Raw genomic sequence first — 15,751 nt, forward strand, 5'->3', positions numbered from 1 at the left:
TGTGTGTGTGTGTGTTCTGAGTGTGTGTGAGTGTGTGGTGTGTGTGTGTGTATGGTGTGTGTGTGTGTGTGGTGTGTGTGTGTGTGTGTGTGTGTGTGTCGTTAAAACAGACTTGTAGATTATGATCCAAGGATTAGCAGTTCCTAAATAGGCTTAGGCAATTTATCTTTTTATAGGTAGGTATCAGTAAAATCATTGACCTTTACTGCTTACTCAGAATGAAACTTGAGCGTCAGCATGGCACAGTGGATGGAAGCCAGGACATCTCTCATTTCCCCTGAAACACACTGACTATGGAATGCTAAGGGGCTAACTTATCCTTTAGGCTCTTCAGGCAGCTCTAATACTGTACCTTGAAGAGAAGGTGAAGGGAAAGGGAGTTTCCTCGACCAGGAACTCACTGTGCCTAATGAACTAATAGTTCTATTTCCTCTTCCTGTCAGCGGAATCATTAACGTGAAGCACTCTTACTGCTTATCCAGAATGAAGGCTGAGAGTCAGTCTTCAAGGGGATTCCATTCAGTCTGACAGAGACACAGGTTTAGATAATATATTATTCCTGCCCTCACGGAGCTTAAAATCTAGTAAAGGAATATGGCACATACACAATAACACTTTTTTCTTTTGCTTGATCTGATGCAGTGACTTTCATGCGGAACTTCCTCTACCAATGCAGACTGGCACATTCTCTGCAATTAAGAGTCTTGGAGAGTTGCCTGGAGGCACTGAGTAGTTATACGATTTACCCAGGGTCCCACACAACTAGTATGTGCCACACAGAGAACTCGAACCCATGTCTTTCTCTCCCTAAGTTAGCGCTTTACCCATTGTGCCCTTCTGTCTTTCATTTAATACAATATAACACACAATTTAATTCAGCAGATATTTATTAAGAGGATTAATTCAACAGATACTTACTATGTTGTTGTCCAGTTGCTTTCAGTCATGTCCAAATCTTGATGACCCCATTTGGGGTTTTCTTGGCAAAGGTACTAGAGTGGTTTGCCATTTTCTTCTCTAGCTCATTTTACAGATGAGGAAACGGAGGTCAACAAGGTTAAGTGACTTGCCCAGGGTCACATAGCTTGTAAGTGTCTGAGGCTGTATTTGAATTCAGGAAGAGGAGTCTTCCTGACTCCAGGCCCTCTATCTGATGTTTCGCTTAGTGATGTGAAGTCCTTTACTAGCCACCTGTAGAGCAATGGAAAAATAGATAAGACATGCCATAGATAGTACTCTTAAAGATGTTATACAAAAGATACAGGCATAAGATAGGTTCAAGTCAAGGACTATGTGAGATGAAAACATCAACTGAAGTCAGCCTGTTGAAGTCCCTAATTCAGTAAAAACAACAACTCATATTTTTACAGTACTTTTGAAACACTATCTTGCTTGATTCCCAGAATAAGAGATATGTATACTCCTTGTGCGAAAGGACTTTTTTTATTTGTTTGATTGCTGTGTTTCTGTATCACCAACACCTTAGCACAGTATTTTGCACATACTAGTTAATTAATAAATGCTTGTGAAATGGAATTGAACAGCGCCATTAGGTAGGCAGTGCCAACATTGCTATATCTGATGCCTCCAATCTAGTTCTACCCCATATAGAGATGACCCTGGATTCTTGAAGCTTGTACCGGTCTACACAAGCCTATCAAGGCAGAGCGTATGACTATAGACCCAGTGACAGACTCCATAGATTGCAGCAGGAAGTATGTTGGAGGGGAAGAGCACTTGCTCAAGAGTCTGAGAACCTGAATTATCTTCCCTTTGATGCCTCTGACCTGTGTGCCTTTGTGCCAGCTGCTCAGCATCCTTGACCCTGACTTTTCTCCTCTGTAAAAAGGGGGAGGTAGACCTAATGACTTCTAAGGCCTCCTGCAGTTTTTAGTTTATGAATCTATGGTCAAGCTTGGCTAAATCTGGAAAGAGGAAGGATTAGACAGCGGGAAAGTAGAAGGAAATAGAGTTAGAAGACCGTGGTTGGAATAATGACTTTATTATTTGGCACCTGTATGACGATGGACAAGTCATTACTTCTCTGGGCCATAGTTTTCTCATCTACAAAATGAGATGATTGAACTTGGTGACCTCTCAGGACTCCTCCAGCCTTAATACTATTCTTGTCATCAGAAAAAAGGCAGTGACCAAGTGATGGATTATTTGAGGTCATGGCAACTCACAAAGAGTGTCTGGGGAGGAGAGGGGTTGTGAGCTGTATCATTGGAGGGAACAGCCATACTGAAGAAATTATAGATTTTTTTCTGAAATATTACAGTCAACCCATCAGCAGATATTCATTAAGTATCTACTATATATTCAGTCCTGTGTACTAAGTACTACGCGAGGACTTGGGACAAGTGCAAAGAATGAAATAATACCTACCATCAAGGGACTTATATTCTAATTGGGGAGGTCACAAGTGAGTGTGTATATGTACGTGTGTATATATATATGTACATGTACACATATGTGTGTATGTAGTGTGTATGTGTGTATACATATGTATATATTTGTGTATATATAACAAACGTAAAGTTAATAAATACAAATATATACAACGTCATTAAATGCAAGGTAGTTTGGGAGGTGGGGCACTAGCAGTTAGGGCGACCAGGAAGGACTTCACCCAGATGATGGTATTGGGCTTGAGGTTTGTCTTAAAGGAAGAGAGGAACTCTATCAAGTAGGGGTTAGGAGGAGGTACATTCCAAGCACGTGGGATGGTTAGTGCAAAGGTGTGGAGTTGAGAGGTTGCATGTGAGGAACAAAAAGGTCATTGGGTCAGTTTGCCCAGTTCACCATGACCAGGATGGGGAGAAAAGTCTGACAAGTCTGGAAAGGTAGTTTGAGGCTAGAACAAAGGTTTACATGGGCTTTACAAGCTGAACAAAGTATTTTCTATTTGATCCTGGGGCAATAAGAAGCTACTTGAGTTGACTGGGGAATTACATGATCAGATTATTTTCCTAGCATCGTGTAGGCTGAATTGGAGTGGGGAGAGATTTGAGGCAACAAGACTAATTAGGAGGATGTTGTAATAATCTAGATGAAAGGGCTTGAACTAAGGTGGTAGCTGTGTGAATAGAGAGAATGCCGCTGGATGTGAGTTGTGGTAGAGAGAAAAGGTAAAATTTGGCAACTGATTGGATATATGGGTTGAGGGAGAGAATCAAGAGGATAGCATTCTATCTACACTGAACCTGGGAGACTGGAAGGAAGGTGGTGCTTTCCACAGAAATAGGGAAGTTTGGAAGATAGGTGAGATTGGAAGAAAAGTTAGGATCTCAGTTTTGAGCATGTTGAGTTTAGGTGGACATCCGGCTTGACATTTCCACTAGGTACTTAACTGGTGGTGTTGGACTGAAGCTGAGGGCTGAATATATAGGTATTTGAGTCATCTACATAAATATAATAGTTAAACTCATGGGAGCTGATAAGAGCAGACTGAGAAGATAAGAGAGCCTAGGACATAAGCTTGGGGAATACCTGTAGGTAGGATGAGTGAAGAGGATGATGAACAATCATACAACCTGACTGAGAGGGAGCAGGTCCATAGGTAGGAAGTAGAGCAGAAGAGAGTTGTGTTACAGAATACTTGAAAAGAGACAAGATCCGGGAGGATAGAGGGTGGGTCAAATGTAGCAAATAGGTGGAGAAGGATTAGGATTGAGAAAAGATAGATTTGTAAAGTAAGAGATCACTTATAAGTCTACTGTGCTGTACTAACTAAACTCCAATTAACCAGAACCCAACTTACCAGCATCTTTAGTTAGGTGTTAGGAGAAAGGGCAGATCGCAGGAAAAGAAACAGACCACACATATGTGAAATTAGCAAAGTGCCTAACGCACACACAGTAGGTGCTCAATGAATGTTTATTAACTTGGTTTCACCCATAGGATGCTCTAGGTTGGCTTCAGAAAACAGGAGTGAAGACACTAGGTGAAAGGTCACAGACAAAGAAGTCAATGTAAAATTTCCTAATGATTAGAGCTGGAATGGGTCAGCTCTAAAGGGGGAGGGAGAGAAGAAGGAGGAGATCCCCATGTGTTGGAGGTCTGTGAGCAAAGGCTGAATGATCACTTGTTGGGCATCTTGTAGGGGAAAATCTTTTTTGTGTACACATTCTACTTGATGGATGCTGAAGTCCATTCTATCTTTGACATTCTGTGATTCTGTATCACTCACTTTCACATTGATGGCCGTAGGGGCCTACCTTGGTTAACTCATTCACATACAGGTAGATTTTGTTGATAAAATTAGGATCTCAGACATTTTTACAAGAATTTTTAACAAGTATTGAGCTAAAAAAGGGTTCTCGGGTTATACAAATTAACCAGAACATTAAATTAATCAGAGCCCATCTCCTGACCATTCCATTTAGTTGAGAGTCTACTAGAGGGCAGCTAGGTGGCACAGTGGATAGAATATGGAGCCTGAAGTCAGGAAAACCCATCTTTCTGAGTTCAAATCTAACCTCTGATACTTCCTAGCTGTGTGACCCTGGGCAGGGCACTTAACCCTCTTTGCCTTAGTTTCCTCATCTGTAAAATGAACTGGAGAAGGAAATGGCAAATCACTCCAGTATCTTTGCCAAGAAAACCTCAGATGGGGTCATGAAGAGTTGAATATGACTGAAATGATTCTACAACAACTATTATGATTTGGTGTTGGATATTTGGGTTGAAAAAAAGTGAACATGGCACGAGGTCAAGTCATCTAGTGGAAAGAACTCTAGATTGGGCTCTTTGGAATTGGTTCAGATCTCAGCTCTGCCTTTTACTATGTGTGTGGTCTTGATCAAATATCTTCACCCATCTAGGCCTCCTTTTCCTTATTTGTAAAGTGGAAGGGTTGGACCAGAGGAGGGCTTCTTCATCTTTTTTGTGTCATGGACTCCTCTGGCAGTCTGGGGAATCCTATGGACTCTTTATCAGAGTAACATTTTAAATGCATAAAATAAAATATACAGGATTACAAAGGAAACCAGTTGTAGTGGAATAGTCATCAAAATATATGCCTTTTAAAAACAAGAAGTCAAAATAGAATCTCAAACAATAGGTTAAAAACCCTTGGACTAGATGATGTGAAAAGTCTCTTCTGGTTTGAAATCCTATGACTCTATAATGCTGCCACCTCTTCCAGGGTAGAAGCTGCCCTTTGCCTCTTTTTTTATCCTATACACATGGTAGGTACTTAATATTTAATACTTATTGACTGATTGGCTGTGGCCATGTTTAGCCAAGGATCCCACGCTTTTGAAAGTTTCACAGAAAAAGTCTGAAAATAAAGTATCTGTGAAGGCTTCCGTTTATTCCTGTCTAGGGAAAGAATAATGGGTTAGTTGACATGTGCAGGTCCTGTCTAGACAAAGACTTCTTTGACAGGATCCAAAAGCAGAATGAAACTGGCCTGAGTCTGTCCTGGGAGCCATCCCACACAATTTTGTTACCAACTAGCTGTGGAACTCAGATTTGTCACTTCAGTGTCTCTATGCCTCAGTTTCTCTGTAAAACAAGTGGATTGGACTAGATAATTGACCCCTCATCTCCCTCAATGCCTTTTTTTTAGCCCTAACATTTATGTTCTTGGCTCCCTTGCTGCTCTGATCGTCTGTGTCCCAAGGTTTAACATGCTGCACTCCTCTGAGCTCTCATATTTGTAATCAGTGCTTTTAGGATAAATTTCGAATTAAAAGATGGAGAACAGTCCCTATGAAGTGGGAGGGCAGGGAAAGATTGCAGGAGGAGGGTATGGTCCCATGGCTTCATTTAAATGACTCTGTGCTATGTTTCTCTCTCTCTGTCTCTTTCTCTCTCTGTCTCTGTCTGCGTCTCTCTCTGTCTCTCTCTGTCTCTGTCTCTGTCTCTTTCTCTCCTCCTTTCTCTTCCTGCAGATACTAGAGGAAAATATGAAGCTGGAGTGTAAATGCCACGGGGTATCTGGCTCGTGCACCACCAAAACGTGCTGGACGACGCTGCCCAAGTTCCGAGAGCTGGGCTACATCCTGAAGGACAAGTACAATGAGGCGGTGCATGTGGAGCCCGTGCGGGCCAGTCGCAACAAGCGGCCTACTTTCCTCAAGATCAAGAAGCCCCTGTCCTACCGCAAACCCATGGACACAGATCTGGTATACATCGAGAAGTCACCCAACTACTGCGAGGAAGATCCCGCCACGGGCAGCGTGGGGACCCAGGGCCGCATGTGCAACAAGACGGCCCCGCAGGCCAGTGGCTGCGACCTCATGTGCTGTGGTCGTGGCTACAACACCCACCAATACGCTCGTGTGTGGCAGTGTAATTGCAAATTTCACTGGTGTTGCTATGTGAAGTGTAACACGTGTAGTGAACGAACAGAAGTGTACACCTGTAAGTGAACCGTGTGGTTTGGGGAGATACTGGGGGGACCCGGTGGGTGAGGGTGATGTGGACGGAAAGGGGGAGGTGACAGCAAGGGCTGGACCGCCCTTCCATTCTCCCCCTCACCATCCCACTGCCTGTTGAGAAAGGAAAAAGATGGAAAAAACCAAGGAAGATGTTTGCACATGATCTAGCCTGACCTCCAGGCTGTAGCCAAGATCTACCAGGCCTCTTCCAAAAGACCAACCTTGGGAAAAGGTTTTTTCCTGGCTTCTTATGGGGAAGCTGGGACGTTCCATGTTAGACCTGAGAGAAAAGCAGAGAGCAGCCAATCCAACCCCCTCCACATGTACACTCAGCCACTAAGTCATTGGAGTCACGGCAGGCCCAGGTGGCCTTTGGCAGACCACCATGCTGGGCCAGGCTAGGCCCCCATGACTCAAGGGGTCAGCCTCCCCCTGGGAACAAATGGTTCAATCTGCACAGAGACTGTTTGTTCACCAGGAATCCAACATGGCAAGAAGCACTGGAACGATGGGAAAATCTTTGCATGGGGGGGGTCGGTACTCCAGGGTGATTATTCCTGTAGAGTGCTACCACCAGGTCTATTTGAGCCTCAGCACTCGTGGAAATGCAAACTCTCAGCTGGTTCTCATCTCATTCAAGTTACTTCAGCAAACCCTGCTATCTCCTGCTGCTGTACTTTGGCTAGATGTGAGATGGCCTTCCTTTGAGCTGCCATTTTTTTTTAAGCAGGGACGTCAGGCGCCTGGGCTTACTAATAGCAATATTTAACAATTTATTCAGATAAAAATAATATTAATTTATTTAATTAAAAGAACTCTACCATCACTGGAAAAGATTCTGCAATCAAAGTGGGCTCCTTGCTTTCTTTGTGGAAGAATTTTGTCAACTGAGCAAGGAACAGTTGGAACTGTACGTAGTTATTCTTTATGCAGATATTTCTACTAGTTGATTTCGCAAGTTATTCCTTGCAGTCCTAGACGTTTAAGTATAAAAGCAGGCATCTTTTTACATATTATATATATATTTTTTGCTGTTTGCTGCTAGTTGTCTGGAAACTCAAGTTGGTGTTGATCTTGAGATCTTTACCAGTACATACCAATACCCTCTTTTCCCCTATTCCCTGCCAGGTAAGACTCACCATCCTGAAAATCAAGTTTGAGATGCCTATAAAGAGAAACAGAAATTAACTCCAGACAATTTCCATCTTTTGGAAAATGACCCATAGGATAAGAGAGTATATTTTGTAAGAGACTATTTTTATATGAATATTTTATTTATACTATGTTTGCCTGTATCATGCTATAACCTGTTCTACTTCTCAAACCAGGCAGCCATCTCATCCTGTTTATCAGAGGAAGGCCCGTGAGGCCTTGGGATGGAGAAGGATGGAACTCAGAGGGAGCCCCAAATGGGTCTCTCCCCCTCATATCACACAAACCCCCTCTTGGGATCCAATTTGCCAAGCGTGCAAAAGATCCTTCAGTCACATGGTTCAAAGGCGTGATTGGTATTAGCGGGATACTCTCTGAACCCATTTGGAGAAAGAAAAAAAAAGCCAACCCCAACAAATTTAAGCTCCCTCCCCCTTGTGGCCCGGATCAGTCAACTGTGGCCCTGTGATTAGCAAAGCAGTGGGTGTATTGGCACTGAAATCCCCACATTGTGGTACTGTCACAATGGATTGGATCAGCCAAGATCAGCAGGCTTGGACGTTGCCGACCAGACGAACACACACACACACACACACACACACACGCTTGCCTCCCACAGATAGTGGTTACACCCGAACCCTGTTTTAATGATGAAATGGGTTTGAGGAGATGCCTTTTGAGTTCCCCAGCTCCCATCAACATTTTCTTAGAGGACTTTTCCACAAGACACCAAAATATCAGAAAATAGGACATTCATCCAGTCCACCCTTGGGTTCCATAGTCTATTCATTACCAAACAGCTGCAGCCCCAGAGTGACCAGTGGACTGTCCAAGACTGAAAGTGCAAACCACCCAAGGCAAATTGAGAAAAAGCTGGCTCTCTCTTTCCCCTCTGCTTCTGTCCCCTTTTCCTTTCTTTCTCTGGGGGGATAGGTAGAGAAAGGAACTTAGGAGTTAGTAAGAGAAAGTTTCTAAATCATGGAAGCTCTTTTCTCCCCAATGTAGCCTGAATCTCCAGCCTCTCACACCCACTGCATCCCAGGCCAGGGAGGTCTCATTTTGGGGAGTGTATACGTGGCGCAATGAAAAGAACCTTGAATTTGGATACCTAGATGTGAATTCTGACTCTCCTACTTAATTCTTGTGTAAGTTACCTTCCTTGTCCATGTTGCTTAACTTATCTGGGCCTCGGTTTCTTCATCCTGAATTACTCTTAATCATTTTTGTATAATGGCCTCCTTTGGTGAGCTGGTGAAGACTGGATCCCTTCTCAGAATAAAGTTTTTAAAGGCATACAGCATAAAACATAAGATTACCAGGATTAAAAACCATATTGAAAAACTATACAAGCTCTATTTAAAATGCAAGTTCACAGACCCCAGGTTAAGAACCCCCGGATTAGTTGATCTTTTAGCTCCCTCCTTTCTTAAATCCTGTGATTCCTAGAGGACTGAGTGTCAAGTAGTTGATGTGTCTCTGTAGCTGGGTCTGCTTCCATGTACAGCTCTGTGTTTTTGTGTGGGAGCATAGGATTTAGAGCTGACTGGGACCTGGGGTGGCTTGAAAGAGATTCAAATGTAATTGGGAAACATTTAACAAAATCAATAAAAATACAGTAGAACATAGATAATGTTATTATGTGATTTTCTAAGTCAGTATACTGCCATGATGATCTTTATTTGCAATTTAGTGGTTCCCCTTTCTGTTTGGTCTAATCCAGCCCCATTGTTGGAAAAATGACACACAGAAGTCCAGAGAGAAATTGATTTACCGAGGACCATATAGATTTGAACTCAGGTACACTGATTCTATAAATCCATTGCTTCTTCTGTGTCACCACAGCATCTCTGCATACGTGTTTATGTAGCCATGTCTCCTTGTTTTTTTCTGTGTTCCATATGTCCATATGTCACTTTTATTTTTCTACCTAGTGATGGACATCATTGGTATCCTGTTCTTTTTGTATATCCAATCTTTCCTCTTGAGATTTGAGAACTCTTTCCAGCCCCTGCTGAAGAAGGAACTGTCTTTAGAAGAAAAACATGCTGAGGGAGTAATTGAGTGACTGGGGGAGCAGGGGACTTTAGAACTCACTCTTTGGGGCTACCGATTGATCCACATGCCCCTGTGATCATGGCACCAGGAAAGGGCCACGTAGGAAGGAGGCATGGGGTCTCCAAATCAAATGCCTTTCCAGGTTTGGTCATCTGATTAGCTGGGATTTGGGGGTAAACTTCTTTTTGGAAAACAGACTCTGCTTCACGCAGAGTGTAATTAACCCCTGAGCCTGGCGTTCCTCTGCACACCTGCCACCTCCACCCTCCTAGGAGGCCTTTTCCCTACCATTCAGCCCCAGGTGACCCCTATCAAATTGTCATTTACTTTCACAGTGGGGAGTTGGGGCCCCAGCTGAGCATATAATTAAAAGAATGAAAGTATTTTTGGTAATAAGAAAGTTGTTATCTTGTCAGCTTGGTTATTTTCATGCAAAAACATCACAGGCAGTTCTTGTTTTGGATTTGGCTTTGGAGACATATGGCAGATACTGCCCTTGGAGGCTAGTCCATCAAGGGCGAGGCCTGTTTCCTCCTGTACCCCCAAACACCGAGGATGTCTCCTTGGAGCAGAGTCCTGAGCCTCCAGCCTTCCTCCTAACATGCACCCCTCCCCCTTCCTCCAATATACACATGGCCTCCCCCATCCAGAATTAGTTTATGTCTTCTACTTTTGGAGTTAGGATCAGGGAGATAGATGTCCCATCTCTGCCCCGAGAGTGACTGTCATCTTGGATCCTGGCCCTTGTTTGTGCCTGGGGCTTCAGTTTCTCCATCTGTAAAATGGGGATAATAATAGTTCCCTACCTCACAGGGCTGTTGTGAGGATACTCTCATTAATGCTTGTATGGCACTTTTAAGCTGCAAAGTGATGATGGGCGCTAAGTATTATTATAAACTCCTTAAAGACACCCTTCTTCAAACACTTTTACTCAGTAATAAACATTTGGATCTCTGTATGATGAGAGTTTTCTTTTTCCTTTGGTTTCCTGAAGTGGCTTCTTTCCTCCCCTCTATCCCCACCAAACAACAGCACCACCACAGAACAGAAATTGACAACTTCAGTCATCAGTCAATATTTGGAAGTGGTTCCAAAAAAGGGCCTGTCTAAGGAGACAGTGTGGTGAGAAGGTAGAGAAAACAAAGACTTGTGTTCCAGCCCCAATCTGCCACTCATTTACTATGTCACTTCGGACAAGATGATTCCTATCTGTGGGCCTCCACCGTGAAAATGAAATGGTTGAATTAGAGGCTGATCTCTGCCAGCTTGAACACTGTATGAAATTTCTATTAGGAAGTTACCCACATTACCCTTTAGACATACCTCAGGCCTCTGGCTTTGACTAAACTTTAAAACCTAGAAAAATAAAGATTGAGGATGGAATGCTTTCAAGGAAAGCGGCTATGCCATGGGTCAGGAGGATGGGCATTCTGAGTACTTCAACTAACTTCCCTTGAAGAGTTGTTGAGAGACGAGTAGTGTACAAATTTTGAAGTACCATAGAATGTGAGTGGTTCTTATTTCATCCAACAGACCAAATGTCTTTTAAAAGATGCCAATAAAAGGCAAAGATGGCAGGATGAGCAAGCTGTGAACCAAGGGACATCTGAAAGGCTTCTTTCCCTGAGTATACTCTCAGCCTGAGATAGGGGAAAAGCTGTTTAGGGGGTCTGACCTTGAGGCCACATGTGGCTCTCTAGGTCCTCAAGTGTGCTCAATTGAGGACCTAGAGGGTCACGTGGCTCTGAGGTCACAGTTCCCCCAACCTTGGATAGAATAAAGCTGGAGAAATGCTAAGGATGCATTCTCCCGATTCAGGCTGGGTCTAGCTTTGGTGAATGAAGTTCTATAAGATCACAGACTCAGAGCTGGAAAGGACCTAGAGGACCATGTAGTGACTCCTTCATTTTACAGGTGAGTTAAGTGAGGTCCAGACAAATGAAGAAATGTATCCAGGGTCCCAAAGGTGCTGGGATTTGAACTCATATCCTTTAACTGTATACCCTATCCCCCACACTACCTATGTGACCTTGGGCAATTCACTTCATCTTCCTGGGTCTCACTTTCTTTATCTGTAAACTTAAGGGGTTGGACTAGATGACTTTTGATGTTTCCAGTTCTACAACCTATGCCATACTGCTATTTCTATGTCATTGTGTTGCCTTTGGGTAATCAGGGCTGACCTGAGGGGCTGGGGGAGTATATATTTCTCCATTTCGGTAGGGGTGGGAGAAGGTACCAGTCATCCATGAAAGGAGACAGATGGACTCCTGATGGAGGCTCTCCCGTGGCAAGGCTTTATGCCATTCCCTTCTCCTTGCTTAAAGGCCCTATCTCTTTTGGGGCAAAGGTGCCAGGTCAGTCCCAATAGGAAAATGGCATGTGCTGTGACTGGGCCATCTCTACTGACAACCACTCCCATCACGAGCTTCAGTCTCATTCCCGGCCCAGATGGGGTTGGGATTCCAGAGTCACTTTCTACTTTAGGAAGTCATGGTTGAGTAGGGGCAGGAGCCTGTTATCTCCAAAAGAGAATCCAGTTACCTCACTCTATACCTGATAGTCCTTGGCAGACCCCAGAAGTATAGTACATTACATCCAGGAAGCAAATGACCTAGTGGAAAGAGGCATGGCTCTGGAGCTAGAGGACCTGAGTTCAAATCCTACGTCTGATATTTACTACCTGTGTCACTTTGCACGAGTCACTTAGCCTCAGTTTCCTCGTAAAAAATGAGGGATTCGACCAGATGGTCTATTTGCCCTGGATCCATGATTAGAAGAACTTTGGGTCTGAATTTTGGCTTTGCTACTTAGCACCTGTGTAACATTGGACAAACCAGTCTTTTTGGTTGGTTGAGATAATCTTAAACTCCCTTCCAACTTTGAATTCTGTTATTGTCTTTTCCACACACTTCATATTTTATGAATGAGGAAACAGAGCCCCAGAAGAGTGCCCTCAGTTTTAGGACTCCCAGACGCCAATGGTGTGGAATCATAATAACAGCATTTACAGAGCACTTTAAGGTCGGCAGAGTGCTTTACGTACGTTATCTCATTTGATCCTCTCAACGGCTCTGTGACTTGCCCAGGTCAGACAGCTAAGTGTCAGATGCTATATTTGAATGCGGGTCTTTTTGACTTCATCACTATTCACTGTGCCCCCTAGCTACAAGAGATAATATGTGTTGTGTTCAGCACAGTGCCTACACAGAGTACGAGCCCCTCCCATCTTTCCTTCCTTCCTTCCTTCCTTCCTTCCTTCCTTCCTTCCTTCCTTCCTTCCTTCCTTCCTTCCTTCCTCTCTCTCCTTTCCTTCTTATGTCCCTTGCTTCCTAAGGAAGGTTGATAGAAGTGGAGGACAATACAGTTACTGAGCCCTACCACTCACCACTCACTCACACATCCTGCCTATTCTCTGCTTGGGGATCACAGTGACAACTTACATTTGGGTGGTAGGGTTTTTAGGCTGATAAAACACCTTCCTCACAACAGTACCATGTGTTATTGTGCCCAATTTAACGAAGAAGAAAGTGAGGCTCTAAGAAGCATCTTGAATTGTCCAAGGACCCACAGCTCGCCGAAATTTGAACACTCTCCAAACTTCAATCTCACTAACCCCTACATATATACACTACTAATACTAATAGATTTATGATTTCATGGGCACAAAACATCCCTGTTGAGGAACTCCTAAGAGTCAGATCTGTATCTTTTCTGCAGCTTGCAGTGTCAAAGAATTGCCTAGGAAAACTGAGAGTTTAAGAGACTCTCAGAATCACACAACCAGTGTGTCTCAAAGGCAAAATCTGAACCCAGCTCCATTTCACAGAGGAAGAAACAGATCCTTAAAAAAGTTTAGTGGAGGAAGAAACAGATCCTTAAAAAGGTTTAGTGACTTACCCATGGGTCACACAGTTTCCAAATGTCAGAGCTCAGACTTGAACCCAAGAGTCTTTCTGCTATACCATACAATACTTGCCCTTTTCTAATGTGCTGAATGGACTGAATTAGGATGTGATCTCGTGAAAGCTAAAACCCCAGCCAACAAATAGCCCTGAGAATGCAGGCTGGAAATTGAAAGAGCAGAACCCTGGCCTGCAGGAGGCCAGGGCTGGAACCAAATTCACTCCAGGGTAAATGGGAAGCCTTTGCAAGGATCCTCTTAGGTCTCTGGTTGCTGACGGAGAGCAGAGGTGCCACTGCACCTGGTAGGAACCCAGCCCCCCAATCTGTCAGGGAGGTGCCTTGAAGAGACTGGACCTGATCCATTATTCTCCCTTTCTGTGGGCACAAAGGCATCTCTTCCATTGACAGGGCAGCCACCAGTTGCTACGACAACTCCGACAGCCAGTAGAGAATGCTGTCAAGCTGCTAGGAGAACCTTCCTCCTCCCTTAGCAAAATCATCACGAAACCCAACAGGGTTTGGTTTTGTGTTTGCTGTTTATGCAGAGTGTGTGTGTGCGTGTGTGTGTGTGTGTGTGTGTGTGTGTGCTCACACACACAGACTAGCCCAAGGTACAATTCTGCAAAGGACCCCCATTCAGAGACCCCAAGGGAAATGCCAATAGAGAAACTTCCCTCCTACTCATGGCCCAGCCTCCATTCATGGAATGTTAGAGCAAGGAGGAATTTTCCGGATTGTCATCAACATCATTTTCACCAATCTCTGATCCCTTCTCCTATTTCCTATAGTACCCTGGGTCTTTCTCCTTTGTCACCATCACCTAGGGTCACCCAGACAGGTGACATCAGGCCTAGGATTTGAATCCCAATGGTCTTCTGACTCTTCAGCAGTCTTTCCACTATACTATTGCTGTTGTCTACTTTGCATCATTCGTTATTTGTGCACCTGTCGTATATCCCTCCTCCTCCCATCCTTCCTCCACCTTGAGACCATAAGTCCCTTGAGATCAAGAACAATGTCATCTTTTCAATGTTTTATCTCTAGTGCTTTGCCCAGTGCACAACACATAGTGGAAGTTTGATAAAGGGTTGTTCAATTGAATTACCAGCATTGCTAACCTCAGTGCTGCCACTACCACCACCACTGATTTCCAATTCCGCAAACATTGATTAAGCATCTCATATGTTCCAGGTACTAGACTGAGCTTAGGGAATACTACATATACAGTGTCTGGCATTTAGAAGGCATTTTTAGTAAATCCTTGTGGATTTATGTACAAAGACAAAAAGGAACTTATATTCTACTTGAGTAATACAGGATCCAGAAAAAGTAAATCAAAACAAGGTAATTTGCAGAGGGAGAGAGGAATAATTGAGGGGAATGTCAGGGAAGTCTTCCCAGAGGAGGTGATAGTTGAATTGTGCTTTGAAGGAAGGATGGGAAGATTCTGATGTGCAGACATGTGGCATTTCAGTCATGGAGGACAGTTCATGTGAACGAATGGAGAACAGAAGTGGAATGACAAATTCAGAGAGCATCTAGTAAACCATTTGGCTGGAGAAGAAGAGTTTGTGAAAAAGAGAAAAGTTAAGGAAAACTGGAGAGTTACCATTCAGGCTGCAGTGTCTTGGCAGAGCCTAGTCCAAGAACTTCACCTGAGAAAAGGTTGGGCATGAATCTCACAAGGAGGGGAGAAATGGGGTATCCACTTAATGCGTTAGCAGAGAGCTAGAGATGCAAACCATAGCCTAGGGGGATTGTCAGCCTACTCATGCAGATGCACACAAGAATACAGAGATATCTGCCTCTTATCTGTACTTACATCTCCGTGCACATACGTAGGCACATGGACACACAACCTTTCTTGCCATCTGCCAACTCATCAGGGCCTGTGAATTTGTGGGTATGAAAGTTCTTTCCACCATTCCAGATCACAACTTATCTATAAAAGTGAAGGGAGGTGCAGAAGTATGCTGCTTATGGTCACGTAGCTGTGTGTGTGTGTGTGCATGTGTGTGCGTGCACGTGTGTGTGTAAAACTTGAACCCAGACTTTTCTGGATGCAAACCCAGCAACATAGCCATCACACATATATGGAAAATAGTCTAAATCTCTGACGGAACCTCTGTTCTGACAATGATTGGTGGTTTGCCTTTGCTTTTCAGTCTTAGACAGTGGTTTAGGGCATAGATAAGTGAATTACCCAGGGTTACATGGCTCGGAGTATCAGAGGTACAACTCAAAGTAGG

General features: G+C 43.7%; 1 protein-coding gene across 2 annotated transcripts in view; it reads left to right on the forward strand.

Moving 5' to 3' along the window:
* Positions 1-15,751, forward strand: part of WNT7A (Wnt family member 7A) — a 101,148-nt gene that overhangs the window by 75,726 nt on the left and 9,671 nt on the right. Inside the window, exon 4 of one of the 2 annotated variants that reach the window (XR_011964641.1) lies at positions 5,901-7,299. Coding sequence is in view for 1 of the 2 variants with exons in the window: in XM_072598240.1 (XP_072454341.1) it covers positions 5,901-6,380 (480 nt within the window). In the remaining variant the exon portion in view is untranslated. Of the gene's footprint in view, positions 1-5,900; positions 10,555-15,751 lie in introns of those variants that run through there. The other variant, XM_072598240.1, reaches the window with a different exon arrangement.

The sequence above is a fragment of the Notamacropus eugenii genome, chromosome 3 (assembly GCF_028372415.1).
Source record: "Notamacropus eugenii isolate mMacEug1 chromosome 3, mMacEug1.pri_v2, whole genome shotgun sequence".
Taxonomy (NCBI): Eukaryota; Metazoa; Chordata; class Mammalia; order Diprotodontia; family Macropodidae; genus Notamacropus; species Notamacropus eugenii.